Raw genomic sequence first — 17096 nt, 5'->3', positions numbered from 1 at the left:
CCTGCGGAGGAAACTCATTTCATCCGCTTGTGTTTGCGATCTCGTTCTTTCGGTCATTACCCAAAGCTCATGACCATATGTGAGGGTTGGCGCGTAGATTGACCGGTAAATCAAGAGCTTCACCTTTTGGCTAAGCTCCCTCTTTACCTCTTCCTGGAACCATCACTTTATCGTGGTGGAGGAGTGTGAGTGCCCTAATGCCCCTGGTCGTGTCACCCAAGGCAGACTGGTCCTAGCCGAAGGGCCAGACAAACAGCAAAAGACCCTTCATGGAAAGAAGAACTAGGAGTTTGTGTACCCAGCCTCAAGGGTTAATGGGGCCCCGCCCTTTAGCCAGGCTTAGGGTAGGGGCCTGTTGGCGAACACCTGGTGGTCATACCTTAGCCCATGGGGTCCCGCCAGGCCCAGCCCAAAAAGGTGCAGTGTGGTTTGGGCAGCAGACCAAGGCGGGGGCCTTGGCTGTCTGATCCCCGGACATGGAAGCCGTCCTGAGCTAGTATAATTTTTTCCTTCAATCAATTGCAAGCGTGTCAATTGCACCTTTTTAATCTCCTGGTAAAATTGAATATTATATCTCAAATAAAAAGCATGTATCCATCCTCAAGTAAACAGAATAAACAGCAATTTACACTGTTTGAAATTTCTCCTGCTTTGATAATTATTTATTATATCTGGTGGGCTGAATTTGGCCCATGGGCCAAACTTTGGGTGGCCACTGGCTGCTTCATTAAAATCACTTGCAAAAACAGATAGTTTACCTTTAATAACTGGAGGTGATTGTTGTTTACTGTTTGCAGGGCAACTGTCATCATAGCTGAACTGCAACATCAGCCACCATACATTTTCATGTCATGTTCACGCCATTTTTTTGCTCCTGCTTGTTTGTTTGTAAGCAGAATGACATAAAAACTACTAAGCTGATTTTCACCAATTATGTGGCGGCGTGTCAAATGTCGCTAAGAAGAACATATTAAATTCTGGGGCAGATGTGCGCAACATGGCTAAAAGTGACATTTTTTTACATTAGGTTCGGTTGAGGTAGCCCTCTGATACCATCCATCCATCCATTGTCTTCCGCTTATTCCTACATTAAGGGTCGCAGGGGGTGGAGCCTATCCCAGTGTCAACAGGTGAGAGGCAGGGTTCACCCTGGACAGGTCACCAGTCCATCGCAGGGCCAACACATAGAGACAGACAACCATTCACACTCACAGTCACACCTACAGTCAATTTAGAGTATCAATCAGCCTCGTCCCCTCTTGATGTCTTTGGACTGTGGGAGGAAGCTGGAGTACCAGAGAGAACCCACACAGGAACAGGGAGAACATGCAGACTCACACAGAAAGATCCTGTGATGGAGCCGGGACTCAAACCTGGAACCTTCTTGCTGTGAGGCCACAGCGCTGACCACTGCACCACCGTGCTGCCGCCCTCTGGCACGTTAGTACATAAACAGTTCAGTGCAGTTGAATGATTTAATCTCTTATCATGTCGTAAACTGATAAGATGTTTTGATATTGTGGAGAAGAAATATCATTGGGCTGATAAGTGAAGTATATATCCCTCACTACTATTGGCAATTTTGTTAAAAAAACAAACAACTTCCACCACTAACCCTCACTCCGTTGCCTTACTGATAACATACATTCACGCAGTCCAAGCAACTGATAACTTACTTTCAACAAGGTTATATGATGATAATAAAAAGAATGCCTATGCACTGTATACCTTTGGTCACCTATGGTGGGTGGAGGCAAAGCTGATGTAACAGGAGGAAAGAGGAAACCTTTTAAAAGTAGTTTCAGATTTATTTTTTCCAAATGCAGTTAAATTTGTTACACAATAAGAATTTCTTAAAAAAAAAAAAAAGTCACAAACTTGAGGTTCTTTTCTTTATACTGTGTATTTATATTCTCACCAGAGGAAACATTCATTTATAAAAGTGGCATCACTTCTCTGATTCTATTATTAAAGCCTGAAACAAGTAACAGAACCCTCCTTCAGTACCTTACAAATATGTACATACTAGTAACTGCATATAAAAAAAATGAAATGTATACTGAGCCTCTTCTCCAGTTGTCCAGGGAAAGTTTAGTTCCAGTTCTTGAAGAACTGCTTGAAGATGATGGTCTCCTTCCCCTGCGGCAGGATCTCCACCTGCAGCCACCATCAATAGTAACATAAAAAAAAAACCAAAAAATTGCAGAGGATGTCAGAGCTTGTGTTTACACTGGTGTAGGCGGAGTCAGTACCTGTGTCTTCATCCTGGGGTACTTCATTTGATCTATGAAGTTATCCGCAACCTGTAGGGCCGCCTGCTTCTCCTCGGCGTTCGCTCCGTTACCTGATGGTCATCGATGAAAGACGTTAAACGTTAAAGCTGGAACGCGGACAGCAAGTGAAGGTGAAAATAGGAATTGGGAACTTTAAAAGAAGGGGGCGGGGCTCGTGTGACGCTGCAGAGGTTTGCAATTGTATTCATGACTCCCATAAGACGGGCAGCTTTTGGACAAGGAACAAAATATGTAATAATGCATGAAATTTAATTCAGTGTTGGGTCCAGTCTAATCTTAATCTTCTTTATAAGCCAACAGTCCAGGTGGTGGTGCTAGAGCAACCAAAGCTTCGCCCGAAGCTTCAAGTTTCACGTTACTTACTCGGCGTCACGTCTGTTCTTGTTCAGAATTTATTTTAAAATTCTGCCCTCATTGCTCAATCACGAAAAGGAAAATATGGATGGAAATAAGGAAAATAGAGCAACATTGGTTTATCACTCATGGAGTAATCGGTCTTTGTGAAAATAAATTGCTGGCCTCTTTATATGGTTGAAATATTGTGCAAAAATTCTCTGAATTTTTTACATGCGGGATAACAATAAACTACAATACCCACAAGCCCCCAGTTTTCCATCCAATTCAACGCAACTGAATTGAAACTACAGATTGTTATTATTCATTTATTACATCTTGTCAAACGTCCATGCAGGTTTCCTGTCATTGCTGTGATTTTGGCCATCCAGCCTCCATAAAAGTTCGAATAAATGAGACATTATTTGTTTCACAGCACGGTGGGTTGTTACGGACGGGCGCGCAAACATTTTCACTTGAGTAAAAGCAGCAAAAAGGTGTCACGGGTTCTTCTTATCGCGCAAAAATGTCCTGTTTACCTCCACCATGGCGCTAATGTTTTTGCTGCTGTTTGTTTGTGTGTTTGTTTGTGTGTCTGCACAATTATACAAAAACCACACAGTTGATTTTCACCTTTTTTGTTGGAGGGGTGTGACACGTGCCAAAGAAGAAGACATTACATTTTTGGGGGAAGATCTGTGCAACGTGGCTAAAAGTCTCCGCCCTCCGAGTGCACTCTGACACATTCATACATACACCGGTTTGTGTACATATTTACAGTTTAATCTCTAAATAACATGTTATAAACTGATAAGATGTTTTCCCATTTCAACAATGATATAATAGTCATGGCGACTGGAAGCTCACTCTTACGCAAGGTTATGTCGAAAAAAAAAGAAAGGAATCAGCTAAAACTCTTCTTTACTATACACCTCTGGTTCACGGTCATGGGTGGAGCTGACGTACTGACAGGAGGAAAAAGGAAACTCAGCTGTACTACGATACCCACGATCCCTCAGCATTCCAACCAGTTCTACGCTAGGGACCATGCAGCTACCATGTTGCAGTCCACCTGCTGTGAAAGGACCTAATTTATCTTGGCAGAGATTTTAACGAGTGTGTGAGAGTCCAAATGTGTCCACAGTAAAATTATGAAGACTTGTAGAAAAATCACCCTATTAAAAAAAAAAACAACCAACCTTCAGGAGTATGAGATGATAACGTTTTATAGTCACGAGCTGCAGGCTCAGTTATGTGAAACCGCGTCGCACTCACGTGAGAAAAAAATCCCGTCTCTTTTCTTGGAATAAAGACTTAATTATCATTAATCCGGAACAGCGGGGCAGTTTTTCTTAAATATTATCTTATTAACTCAGACCGAGAAAAGCTCAAAATCCCACGAGATACTCAGAATCAGAAGGTCTCAAACCAAAATAAAACCAGATTAAACTAAACTGAAAAAAGAGCGGATTTTTCTTTTTACTATTAGAGAAATGATCCCATTCACAGAAACGAGGCTGTATTTCTGAATTAATACGCTCATTTTTCTTTTCAAACAAATCCGCAGACACTTCCCTTGGGTTATCTCTGGAACATGACATTCTAATTCCTTTCATTGTTGTTCTTTTAGGCCTAAAATATGCGTGTTGACTGTGCCACTGTTCCAAGACAGGGAATTTCATCCCGTTAGGTACAGAACACCAGGTGTTCCAGGTCTAGCCGTCACCTTTCCACACAAAGATCTTTCCGTTGGCGCCGTTATCCAGAATGAAGCAGTCGTCCCGAACCAGCAGCTCTTTGGCAAACGGGCTCTTATCAGAGATTTTGTTCATCGTCATGGATCCTGTGGCATCAGACACCTACGGGGTGGAAGGTACGAAGTTTCGATGATGTTTTTAAAACAGGTTAAACCTTGGTGTCCAGTGTAAGTGACCTTGTAGAGGGAGGCGGAGTTAGAGGCGTCGGCTTTGCTGTCTTCCTCTGGCGTGCTCTCGGCCAGCTCAGGCATCTGACCCAGGACCTGCACGTCAACATGGCGCATTAACCCTTAAATTTGAATCTGAACTGAAACAATAAGATAAATGCGATGAAGCCGCATCTTACCTTGAGCATCTCTTCAGGCTCCTCCCCCTCACTGATGTCAACAATGCGGGCTTTTCCGTGTCGGTCCGTGTCGCGGATCAGCGAGGCGATCTCGCGTACTTTCTGCTTCTCGAAGATGTTGGCCTGCGAGCCGATCCACGACACGATGGTCTGGAGGGAGAGGTTTATTGTTTTTTCGCAAAAAACTCAGCAAGGGTGTGTGTGTGTGTGTGTGTGTGTGTGTGTGTGTGTGTGTGTGTGTGTGTGTGTGTGTGTGTGTGTGTAGTCACCTCTCCAAGGTCCAGGATGAAGCAATCCCCCTTGTTGAAGCTCTTCCAGGACAGCTCCACCTCCTTGGCACGGATGTTGCGTTTCCCTTTGATCTGGTAGAGGCGTTGCACCGTCCCTGATCCCTGAGGCCTGCGGAAGCCTGACTCCACGCCGCCATCCTGGGACAGAAAAGAACACATTTCAAATTGGGCACCATGTTTCTGCCAGGCTAAGAGGAATTTCCAGAAACAAATATCACCGAGAAATAACTTTTATTTTAATGAGGTCAACCAAGAAGGCACCTGCGAAGCCATGTTAAGGCGCTTCGCCAAAGACCATAAGAACACGACAACCTGCCTGCCGTAAAATCATAAAGTGATTCATGAAAGTGCTACTGCCCGCCGACGAATTCCAATCACTACAAATGTTTCCTGAAGCTAATTCATTGCTAGTTCTGGGAAAGTTTGTCGAATTCATTAATTTACAGGGGAAAAAAAGACAAATATCTGTACATACTGATTATTGTGCAACCTGATAAAATAACAATAATAACCCAAATCAGTAATGGTAATAGTAAATATTTGTCTATAAACATAAGAGGGAGCACTTTCTCTCTCTCTCTCTCTCTCTCTCTTTACATTACACTCAGGGAGATGACAGCCCAGCTTTTATCTTGTCTCTTTTATCTTTAATTTTCTCATACTTCTGACTCTAGGTGTAATCAATTTTTTTTTTGTACCATGGCTCTCAAATGTTTTTATATTCTAGACACCCAGTTTACTCTCAGTATGTTGAAGAAACTGCCCCCCCCCCCGCAACACACACACACACACACACACCTCACTTCCAAGTGTCCGCCCATTTAAACGTTGCCTACCTATCAATAATCATCACAATCACCACATAAATGATCATGTCCCCATCAAATAATAAATGACACACCCAGACTATAATCATACACTCCCACAGAGTGATTACAACCACAGTCAGCAGACAAAAAAAAACAACAAAAACCAAAACAACTCCTCAACGGCTAAACAATCAATATCAGTCCATCCAGCACAGAACAACAACACCCAACAAACACAAGCGCCACAAAAAGCAGGAAGACTCTTTCAGTATTCTTTAACTCACCAACACCCTGAGCGCTCATGCTAACAGAAAAACTAGCGGTCTCCGCTAGCGGTTAGCCGCTTCCTCTTCGTTAACGACTCCATTTTAAATCTGCTGTTACTTTTACCAGCAGTTTAAATGAGTACGTAACAACTCAAGATAACAATTAATGTTTGGCCTAAATTTGGCCCACATCAGAGCCAGAAGTGCCAAATGAGGCCCAGATGAGGCCCAAATGTGACCGCATGCTATGTGGATTAAATAAAATCAAATATTTTACACCTCCTGCTACCGATTCTGACTCTTAAAGCAAATGACGATCATAGTGGCTTAATTTGCCATGGTCCTATTTTTTTTAAAGGCATCCGAACCCAAACTGGTTCATGTGGTCTTCAGGATCAGGTCCTTACCTTGTAGGTGACCCCTCTGGGGAAGAGCGCCATGAACTCTGGAGACTCGTAGCTTTGAACCTGCCGGTGCTGAACAGGGTCACCACCCAGGAAGTTGTCCAGCTGGGTGGCCAGCATGGCACACGCTACCTGCTCGTCCCGGGACGACTTCTCACCTGCGTCGCAGAGACATTGAGAATGCTGAAACAAGGTTCTTCGACTTGGAACCTTTAGAACAGGCAGGTATTCATTTTACAACCTATTTATTTATGATTTTTTGCAACATTTGGACTAAAAACATGTGCTTTTGCAGCTGATTTGACATCTTCTTCTTTTTTTCTTTTGGAGAATTTGAGAGACCTCATTTTTGACTTTTCCTTGTCCAACCAATGCGCAAAAGCTCAACCAGGGTATTTTCTCAAGCTCTGATTTCAGATCAAGACTTGAAAAGGGTCCAAGTCATTTGTTTGAATCATTGCACAAATAACCTAAAGCGTTAAAATGTGTCTCATGTAAAAATGCTAAGAATGAAACAAAAGCAGGCATGATAACTGAGAAAACTCCAGTTGTATGTGGTTAAAAATCCAGTTAACAGCCAGTAAACCAATGTGGCGTCTTTTTGGCCCCCCTGAAAGAAAAGTGTTAGGGAGAGAGGGTGAGAAGTGTGGTGGAGGAGTTGTTAGTGATACCAGAAAAGACCTCCAGAGGTCAGAGGTCAACAACACAGGGCTAGGCGGCTATACTCAGCTTAGTGTTACCTAAGCATCTGATACACGCAGGCCACATTTGCGTATTGTAACAGATCCTGAATTTTTAATGCACTCCGCTCAAAAACCCATCCCTCGGGACTTCTTCCTCTCATCATCAGCATCCCGTAGTCCCTCTCCATCCAGAGGTCTCAGGTGACATCACCTCTTGTGGCAGCAGGAACTCGTGTGTGTGTGTGTGTGTGTGTGGACTTCATTAATTAGCTTGTCCCATCATCAGTTAATTACATTTTAACAATCGGCTCCATCTACTCACACAAAAGCGAACTTTTGCCTCAGGTCACGCCGCGGAGCTCCACGCTGCGTAATCCTCAAATGTAATACTCCCACTCACCTATCCACATGTGGAGGTCGGTTCCCTGCTCCCCGCGGTTCTGCAGCACCAGGTAGGAGTCCCCGTTAAAAAAGGCTCCCACCTCAGACGGGTGCAACTGCACGGCCTTCATCTTCTCCACCCTCCACACATGGAGGCCCTGCTGACGAACCTCTGGACCGAACTGACCCGGCGCTGCCTTGAAGGGGAGCATGCTGGGAGGAGAGAGAAGGGAGGAGATGTGGGAGTGGGTCAACTTTGGTACGGAGAGGAAGACCTCACGGTATATTGTTGGGAAAAAAATATCGATACGGCGATGTGTCGCGATGCGTAACGCCAGGAAACTTTAGATCAAACATTTGACATCTGATGTACAAACGCAATATATTGTGGCATCTCGATATGTCTCTCGTAAATTGCGACAGCGTATAAAATGTGTCGCAGCATCGGAATCAGGGGTCGGAACTTGGAGTGATGTCACACTGGAGTCGACCTCATCCCATCAGAACCGGTTTACGTCTCTCGCAATACTGGCTAGTAACTCAGCGCAGTATTTTCTGCATACAAACATCGTGGCAATGCAACCACAGATGGAGGATGAACAGAACTGTGGGGCATGACTGAATTATTTAACACGTAAAAGTGTTAAAAACTGCACGGTATCAGAGTTTTAAATGTGCAGCTCGTCTGGTTTCTCCAAGTTTCCCTCTTCTTCCTCGTTTACTTTGTGTATTACTCCTATATATTACTTATTTTTACACATTTGCACAGTTATTTTTTGTACATTTGCACTATCCCTTATATTTATCTTCTTATATTCTTCTTCTTCTACTTATCTTCAAATACTATCTATGCTAAATTCTCCTTTGTTCTTGCTGCTGTGACAATGTAAATTTCCCCACTGTGGGACGATTAAAGGTTTATTTTATCTTACTTATCTTATCTTAGAAAAAGCCTTTCACAACATCGCCATGGGTTTTTATCGCATCGCAATACCGTTAGCGGCTGTCATAAAATACAGCAGTATGCTGGAGAGGCTGGAAGGTGTCAGATGTGTCGGACTAATAGGATTTATAGAGAAACACACATACAAAAGGCCCTTTGAGTCGGTGAGAAAGGAGAAGCTGGAGGAAAGAGGATGTATGAAGACCCAACGTTGTGTGTCACTTAGAATAAATGGTTGGCTGGAGTGAGAGGAAGTAAAACCCCACATTGTCTAGGAAAAAATAAAGTTCACAACTCGTCAGTCGGATGCCTGACGCAAACCACAGATGAGATGTGGGCAGGAGGGAGGGAGGGAAGGGTGTGTGTGTGCACGCAACACATGATGAGTTATTAGTCACTGCTCAAAGTTACTTTACACTGGTTTTTTTTGGTCTTTTTTTAAATGCAGCACTTGTTTCATTACAGGTAAGAAGGCGCGGCTGCATGCAAGCTGGATCATGTCACAGTGAGCTGATGTACCAGGTGTCTGTACTTTGCATCTTTGCATTTTAGAACATCACCACGTTTAACAGACCTCATCAGTTCCTGGTGATGCTGCGTAGAAAACACACACACACACACACACACACACACACACACACACGCAAAAGTAAATGATGTCCTTTCAAATTTAAAGCTGCCAACTTCCAGAAATCAGAGCAGCAACACTAGAACATAAAGAACTTTAGCATGATCTTAAGGCATTGATGGAACACTCCAAACACAAATATCATGTAGAATTTGCACTTTTACTTTCTGTCCACAAGGCAACTCATCTGGGTACGTCTACTTTTTACTGAGGAAGAGACCTCCCCCCTATCAATCGTCTACGCCTGCTCCTGTTCTCTGCGGTCGGATTGATAGAATCAGATAAATTCTAAGACTTTTATCTTCACCGCTTTGGGATGTTGCAATAGATTTCACAACTCTGCGCTTCTGACGTGAGACTTTTTTTGGGGTCTGAATGTCATTTCTTGGTTAAGAATCTCATATTTCAGGGGGTAAGCATGTCCTTTTAGGGTAGGAATGTCATGTTTTTTGGGTAAGATTGTAATTTTTGGGGTAAATTTAATCTATTTTGGGGTAAACAAATGACATTTTTGGGGTAAAAATATAACATTTTTGGGTTGGATAATCATATTTTCTGTTCAAATCAATAGAGAGAAGGAATAAAATATACTTAGATGAAAAAAGGAATTCCTTGATCATCGATTAAATACGTCATCACAATTGTTATTGAACAAATCAGATAATCAGATGTGCTTAGTTGAATCATGATCACAACAGATTTATTTATAGCAGCTGTTTTTTGAATGAAAATATTGATATTTGCCTTGAGCATATTAATATTCCTGCAGTACAAATATTGAATAACACCCCTTAAAATTACCCTCAAAATGACTAAAGCTTAGTCAGTAGTTTATATGATAGACAATGTTGCTATGTCAACCAAAATTTCAAGTCTGATTAGGTTGTGTATCGTGTTGCCGGGACAACATCTGTCAGACAGACAGACGTGCGGCTGTCAAAACCACTCCTGCAATACTTTCAGTGGGTGATGTCTTCACCCACTCTCTCTCTCTCTCTCTCTCTCTCACACACACACACACACACACACACACACACACACACACACACACACACACACAGTAACAGATACCCACTTCTTACTTACTGTAAAAGCTAGTAATTAACACTGTAACCTTCATAGAATTCATGCTGGCCTGTTTTGCTAAGTAGCTAATAAACAGACAGCTGAACGCGAGTGATTACTTCCGTCAGTATTCCCTCCGTTACGTTTCAAGTTAAACCCATTCATCACACACTAGTGATGGCATATCGAAATTGATTGGAATGTGTCCGCTATTATTTTCTGGAAATAAAACAAAACATTCAATTCACTGCGAAAGCAAACAAAAGAAATTCGCAAACCGTCCGGCATGCGAAGCACTGATGCTAAATATCTGCAATCAATCAATCATCCATCCAGACTGGTTTAGGGTGACCAGATGTCCTGTTTTCATGGCCTCTCCTAATTTTGTTTCGTAATAGAACAATTTTCTGTGCATACAGAGGGAGCTTCAACTTCAAGTATTATTTGAGTTTCTCATTGCCTAGCCGAGTGTCCTGCTTTTTTTGTGATCAAAATATGGTCACCCTGGATTGGTTTTACGTCCCAAAAACTCAGAGTTTTGATTCGCGTAAAGCTTTCAGACGTACCTCATAGTCGCTCTCTTTTTTTTTTTTTCCTGCATACTTACCCAAACAACTAAAAACACTGAAAGTTACATTTCAGCAGAGTAGATTATCCAATTAAAACACTTGATGGCTTTTATGAAGTCGAAGTAGTTTTCACTAACATATTAAATACAGCAGGCCTTCTTGATGTTTTGAATAACAGAATAACGTGTACTTCCACAGAGAATCGTTGGCTGGTTGATAAAAGCCTCGTGTGTTTTTCAGATCGTACAAATAAACATGCAGGTTGGTTGGATGAAGCATTTACTGCAGGTTAAGGGACTGTTATTGTCCTATAAGTCAGCTCTGAAGCAGGCGCCAGGACGCAGTCATAACTGATAAAGAAGGCCGATGGACTGATGCTCTGCATGAGTGCGAGGGGGAAAAATGACTCATTGGACAGCGCAAACAAATTTTGATGCAAATGATTGATAGCCAAACAGGATGTCAGGTAACAGGATGTGGACAACGTCCCTTCACGTCTTTCAGCGTTGGCTTTAGCTTACAGACGGGATTTTAGTTTTTTTTGGTTTTTTTTTACACTCGCGGCAATCTGATGAACTGTGAAAAAAGTGGCGGTTTGTTACGGGTCCAAACCAGCAGCCGGAGCGAATATTTGAACATAAGATGGTAGAGGAGGAGGAGGAGGAGGAGGAGAGAAGCCAGCTCACGCAGGGGCCCCCAGGTTAGGGTTACAATTGTTGGAGAGACTACATCCTAAAGCAAGTAGAGAAAAGACCCACTTAACTGTATGATCTCCCCTGGTATCTGCGGCATGCTGTGTGACTCCAGCTCCATTCTTCGTGTCCACTCGTGTGTGTGTGTGTGTGTGTGTGTGTGAGTGTATGTGTGTGTGTGTGTGTGTGTGTGTGTGTATGAGGTTGTAAGGAGGTCTGGCAAGGAGCGTTTGCGCTAACCTGGCCTGGTTAGCTTATATACAGGAGGTAACTGAAGCCGGCATGATGAAAGCCTACCTGCGGCCTGTGGAGGTGATGCTAGGGGTGTGTGTCTGTGTGTGTGTGTGCGTGTGTGTGTGTGCGTGTGCGTGTGTGTGTCAGAGAGGGGGGGTAGAGTCGGGTTCCTAGTTCCTGGCTAATGCTAAACACCTACAGGATAATTACCTACTCATATGAGCACTTCCTCTTTCCCCTCCTCTAATTTTGTGTCATCTCACATTCTTTTAATTTTTTTTTTAAAACAAAGAAAAAAGGCATCAAAAGATACACAACATATGATTTATTATATCTTTTTGTGTTCCACAAGGAAACTGTCTTGGTCCCAATTTCTTTTTTAATTATTGATTACACAAAGTTAATTTCCTATTTATGCTGATGACACACAATTATGCATGAAATAATTATACATGAAACATGAAAATATAAGAAAAATAGCACTAGTCGCCCCCCGAAGCAGACGACATGTATCGTCTAGTAGGCTAAGAAAAAAAAAAATCCTGAAAATAAAAAAGGAAGTAATTAGCTTGAGCGTAATTATGGATCCTAAGTTTATGGAATATGACATTTTTTGCTAATTGTTCATCCACTCCAGAGCCAGACAAGAAGATGGATATCTGTCTCCCCTCTGTGCTGCATTGGGAAGCTGAGACTGGCTGACTGCTACATAGCTTAGCACCACGAATGGTAACGGAAGGGAAGTGTTGACACGCCTCAGCCATTAATATAGTAAGGGTTGTGTTTAGCATTTGTTGGAAATAACCATTTAAAATGACAAAACACTGGAAATTTGGTAACAGACACATAGGCAGATCTACTTTCCTGGCCGAGCACAGTGTTTTCACTGTGCACAGAAAAAGCGCAGTTGTAACATCAGCCTACAAAATAAAATGTTTGTTGAGTAGAAGCGCAACTAATTGACACCGCCAGCAAGGATAACTTTTGAGAGGGGGATGCTAACATTTCCCACCTACTGCCATTCATTGTGCTAAGCTAACTAGCGGTCAGCCAGCATCCACCCTTTTGTCTGGCTCTAGGGAGGATGACTAATAAGCAAACTTCCCAACAAATCAGGCGTCATTTATATTTAATTTCTCAGCTAAGCAATAACATCGTTGACCTGACGTCATACACCACATTGCTGCCGTCGATATATTTACCTTTAACTGAAGTCAGGCTACAACGGCACATATAAAGGGTCAAAAGTACACAAAGGTGTGCGATGCAAAAGCAAAATTAACTTTGTGTGTGTGTGTGTTTTGGCCTCCAGGCCAGAGGGAACCAGGAAGCAGTGCGCCACAATAAAGTTACCCCCGGTTATTGATTTGACCGCAGGTAAACAAACAATATTTCCTCAAATAAATCATTGGTTAAGTTAGGAAGTTCCAAGTTAATTGAAGGATCAGGAGGCTGATTTAGAATATTTGAGGACTACTGTTCTATACCAAGGATCAGCGGTAGAAGAATCTGAAAAAGCAATCTGAGCGTCTCACTGCTTGAATACCCCACCCTGACTTTCAGGAAGTTGTTGCACAGCAGCAGAGAAAGAGCCGGTGATGAGAAGGAAGTGAGAGACTAGCAGAAAGGAAATTAAATGTTGAACTGATAGAAGAAAAGTAGAGCAGCCCTAAATTGAAAAAAATGGATGTTGAGAGAGAGAGAGAAGATTTATTGTTCAGCTGTGACGTTTCTCAGCTGACACCAGGAAGAAGAATGCGCTGAGCAGACAGATCATTGAAGGAAAATCAGTACTTGGGCTGAGAAATAAGAGCTCAAGGATCGTAGAGAAGAATGCGCACCACGAAGCTTACCTTGACTAGTGAGGTAACGGTGCGTCTGGACAAGTCTGAGCCGAGAGAAGCGTACTTGTGCCAGTCTCAAACACACAAAGTCTCTCTCTCTCACTCAAAATTTCCTGCCTGTGTCTGCAGCAGTTTTAGCCCAGCCCCCCCCCCCCCCCCCCCCCCGACTCAAACACGTATAAAAGCAAAAAGCACGGAAACTGGATGGAAATGAGACTCGAGTGGATTCAAACAAAAAGGAGGAAGCATGACAAAGCAAAAGTCCATTTAATAATGATTTATGTACTCTTTGAAGCCTGGGGGGGGGGGGGGGGGGACTAAGAAAAAGATTCATGATCACCCACCACAAAATAAGTCTGACTCAAGTTAGGAAACCTCTGCCTCGTTTTCAAATTTCTTCATAATATATCAGTTCAAAGTTTCTTGACTATAAAAAAAAAACATAGCTTTTATTCTCAAAGATTCAACCTCAACGGCAGACATCACCATGGCAACAGACCCAAACACACTTATTTGTCACACATGGATTCTCCCACTCCAACACGCCCATGTGTGGAGGAATCACGGCGCTGCTTGAGATAACTTTCTGATGCAACGCATGAGTTTCCAAGCGCACAGGCAGGGGGTGAAACCAGTGATTCATGATTTCCACAGATTACTAAACCTGCAGATTACAAATCGTTAAGCAACCAGTCGAAGAGAGAATGAGGCTGCCACGTGATGTCGCAGAGGATCGTCTCTCACATGCACTGATGACGCGGTATGTAAAGAAATGGTGTCACCATTTTAAAATATTTCCACAACCTTGAATCTTGTACGCTAGAAACACCTATGACACAGATTGTGAGCAATTTAGGAGTTAATCAAAAGGAACCAAGATGCCTGGTAACGCTTAAGCGAAAGGCCATTCGTTAGCCGCAGGTAGGTGGGGCAACTGGGAGTCCGAAGAGGAATAGCTACAGGAGGAGCAGCCTGGCCACGGAAGGATGAGAGGCAGCCTGTGCAGCGGCGGGGGGCAAGAGCACCAGAGGAAGCCACTGTCCCGAAGGTTGAGATTGAGGGGCCAGATGAGATCCTGCATGTTACAGAGTTGTGGATACGGCTGAAAACCCCTCAATTTAACACAAAAAAAAGACTTGCTAATATAAAACATACAAAAAAGCAGAATTTCACTCCCAGCTAGGATACCAAGGTTATAGCTCATACTGAGAGAAGGACAGAGCTCTCGTGAATGTCTCAGAAACATAAGCGCACTGGTACAAAGTGAGCTCCAGCAAAAGACACATTCAGGCTTCCTGCAGACTAATGAGGATACACTGCAGGCCAACCAGTTGAACAAGTAGGATCATCTGTGGAGGGAACCAGCTGAGAAGAACAAATCCAGGGTACTGGAGGTTGACCGTGAGGCCAAGGAAGATCAGCTGCAGGGGGAGGCAGTCGAGGAGAACAAAGCCAGAGTCCTGGGGGCTGAGCAGCTAGACAGGGAAGCTGAGCTGCAGAATGAGTTGGCTATGGCCATGAATGCTGAGCTCCAGGGAGAAGCAAAGATTCTGGAGGTTGTGCGCCTGGCCAAGCAGGCTGAGCTGCGGGTTGAATTTCGGGAGGAGGCAGCCGAGGTCCAAAATGCTGAGCTGCGGAGAGAAGCAAGGATCCTGAAGGCCTTGGAGTCAGGCCAAAACGGACAAATAGAAGCCCGAGGTGTGGAAGGTTGAACAGCGGGCAAAGAAGGCTGAGGACGAATGGACTACAGTTCGGAACAGGAGAAAGAAAAAAACCTTCATGTACTTCTGCTCCTCGTCAACTTCAGCTCCCTTAATGCCCAACCGGCTTTGAAAGATGGTGCTGAGCAGCAGGCCAAGGAGGTTGAGCTGCAGGTTGAGGAGGTTGGAGTGCAGGAGGAGACTAAGGGCAACTGTGCTGAGGCCTGTTCACAACTGATAGACAAACCTCACTCCAAACATACTTACAGTCTTCTTGTGGTTGTTGTTGGGGCATCCATAGTGGGTCATTTCTGCATCAACAAGTGCCACACTTCCCTTTTCAAAGGTAATACGCCATCACACATCTGTTTGCCACTGTGGTGGTGGATGGAACAGTAAAGGACCATCTGTAGGATTCAAAGGGTGGCAGCGGTGGTGCAGTGGTCAGCACCGTCGCCTCGCAGCAAGACGTTTTTGGGTTCGAGTCCCGGCTCCAGCACAGGATCTTTCTGTGTGAGTCTCCACGTTCTCCCTGTTCCTGTGTGGGTTCTCTCTGGTACTCCAGCTTCCTCCACAGTCCAAAGACATCAAGAGGGGACGAGGCTGATTGATACTCTAAATTGACTGTAGGTGTGACTGTGAGTGTGAATGGTTGCCCCCCCCCCCCCTCCGCGACCCTTAACCAGTCAAGCGGTAGAAAATGGATGGATGGATGCTGTATTAAGAACTGTACATTGGCCATATTCTGTTGATGGTCACAGGAAGCTTTGCTAATTAGCGCAGGCTATACACTAATGTTTTTGCCTACCATGTGTTTTACCAACAAGACTATGTACTGAGCTGTAGGATACTTCAGGTCAGTAACGGCAGGTACTTCCATCTTGAGTAAAATAAACACACGCCTGCTTGAGTTCAACTGGTTTTACTTACCACCTCTGAGAGCTACCACTTAACCACTTAAACCTGCCATTTTTGATTTTATTTGAAAATAAATTCTGCTTCCATAGCTTAACAACTCACCTGTTAATTCTGAATACTGATGACCAACTGTCTTGTTGCAGATTTAAACATCAACCAGCTCCTGGTTTTGGTTCTGGTACCTCCATTCTCATGGTTCTTGGCCTCTTTGTAAAAGAGCCTGATTGACAAGAGCACTTCCTGTCAAGGGAGTTCACAAAGAGATGACAGCGCCCCCAAGAGGACGAAGGAACCTCCTGCAGAATATAGGTGTGGTACGCATATACGAAAACGCTTTTCTCTTCTTATCATGCTAATTCAATATTATTTTGTTTCTTTTGAATGAAAGTATCAACAGAAAAGTGTTAGGTAGTTTATTAAAGGGATATATTGAAAATGACTGAAGAACAGAGGACATTTTCACTCCATGGTGATAAGAACTACAGGAACTGAGGTCATGTTAGTAATTATTTGCATATCTTCTGATGATATACAGTCATCATGAGATGTCAGCATTCTAAAAAAAAAGTTTCTCAGCTCTTTAAATATATATATTATGGTACTGGATGTATCTTGACTAACATGTTGAGGGGCACTTCAGCACTGCAAGGTTTTAAGGCTATGTTTTGTACATAAAATCTGAAATTGTAAAATTGTAGTTACCTATAATAGATATTTTTACATCTTCAAGTTTAAAAATGGTAACATATACTCAAGAAATAGCAAAAAACATTGTAGAAAATAAAGAATTGTACTTTTAGCTACAATAGTGTATCATTTGTATCTCTATCCTTACCTTTCTTTAAAAATAAATGTCCAAAAATATAAAACAAGCTGAAGAACACTTGTAATTGGCGCTTTTCCTCTCCTAAATACTGTAACAACATAGAATTTGTTGTGA

At 43.1% G+C, this 17096-nt stretch overlaps 1 protein-coding gene and 1 long non-coding RNA gene across 3 annotated transcripts; one reads left to right on the top strand and one right to left on the bottom strand.

The window, feature by feature from the left end:
- Positions 1–1793: 1793 nt before the first annotated feature.
- Positions 1794–16389, bottom strand: capgb (capping protein (actin filament), gelsolin-like b). Of its 2 annotated transcripts, none has more exons than XM_086198167.1 (9): positions 16259–16389; positions 7583–7776; positions 6503–6657; positions 5000–5158; positions 4731–4880; positions 4561–4647; positions 4354–4486; positions 2253–2344; positions 1794–2157 (listed from the first exon to the last, which is right to left on the bottom strand). In XM_086198167.1, the coding sequence occupies exons 2-9, from the start codon at positions 7773–7775 to the stop codon at positions 2092–2094; spliced, it is 1035 nt and encodes a 344-aa protein (XP_086054293.1). In that variant the 5' UTR covers position 7776; positions 16259–16389; the 3' UTR covers positions 1794–2091. The 2 variants fall into 2 exon arrangements, with proteins under 2 accessions (XP_086054293.1, XP_086054292.1); XM_086198166.1 differs by lacking the exon at positions 16259–16389 and adding an exon at positions 13548–13678.
- LOC147238569 (uncharacterized) lies at positions 14046–16921 on the top strand. Its single transcript, XR_015111911.1, has 3 exons — positions 14046–14298; positions 14464–15584; positions 16300–16921. It is a non-coding gene; the product is annotated as an uncharacterized LOC147238569 (long non-coding RNA).
- Positions 16922–17096: the final 175 nt, after the last annotated feature.

Source organism: Aulostomus chinensis, chromosome 24 (genome assembly GCF_037954235.1).
Source record: "Aulostomus chinensis isolate RoL2024-O1b breed Wild chromosome 24, RoL_Achi_v1.0, whole genome shotgun sequence".
NCBI classification, from domain to species: domain Eukaryota; kingdom Metazoa; phylum Chordata; class Actinopteri; order Syngnathiformes; family Aulostomidae; genus Aulostomus; species Aulostomus chinensis.
The sequence above is the reverse complement of the archived record's forward strand: the minus strand, read 5'-3'. Positions and strand labels throughout refer to the sequence as shown.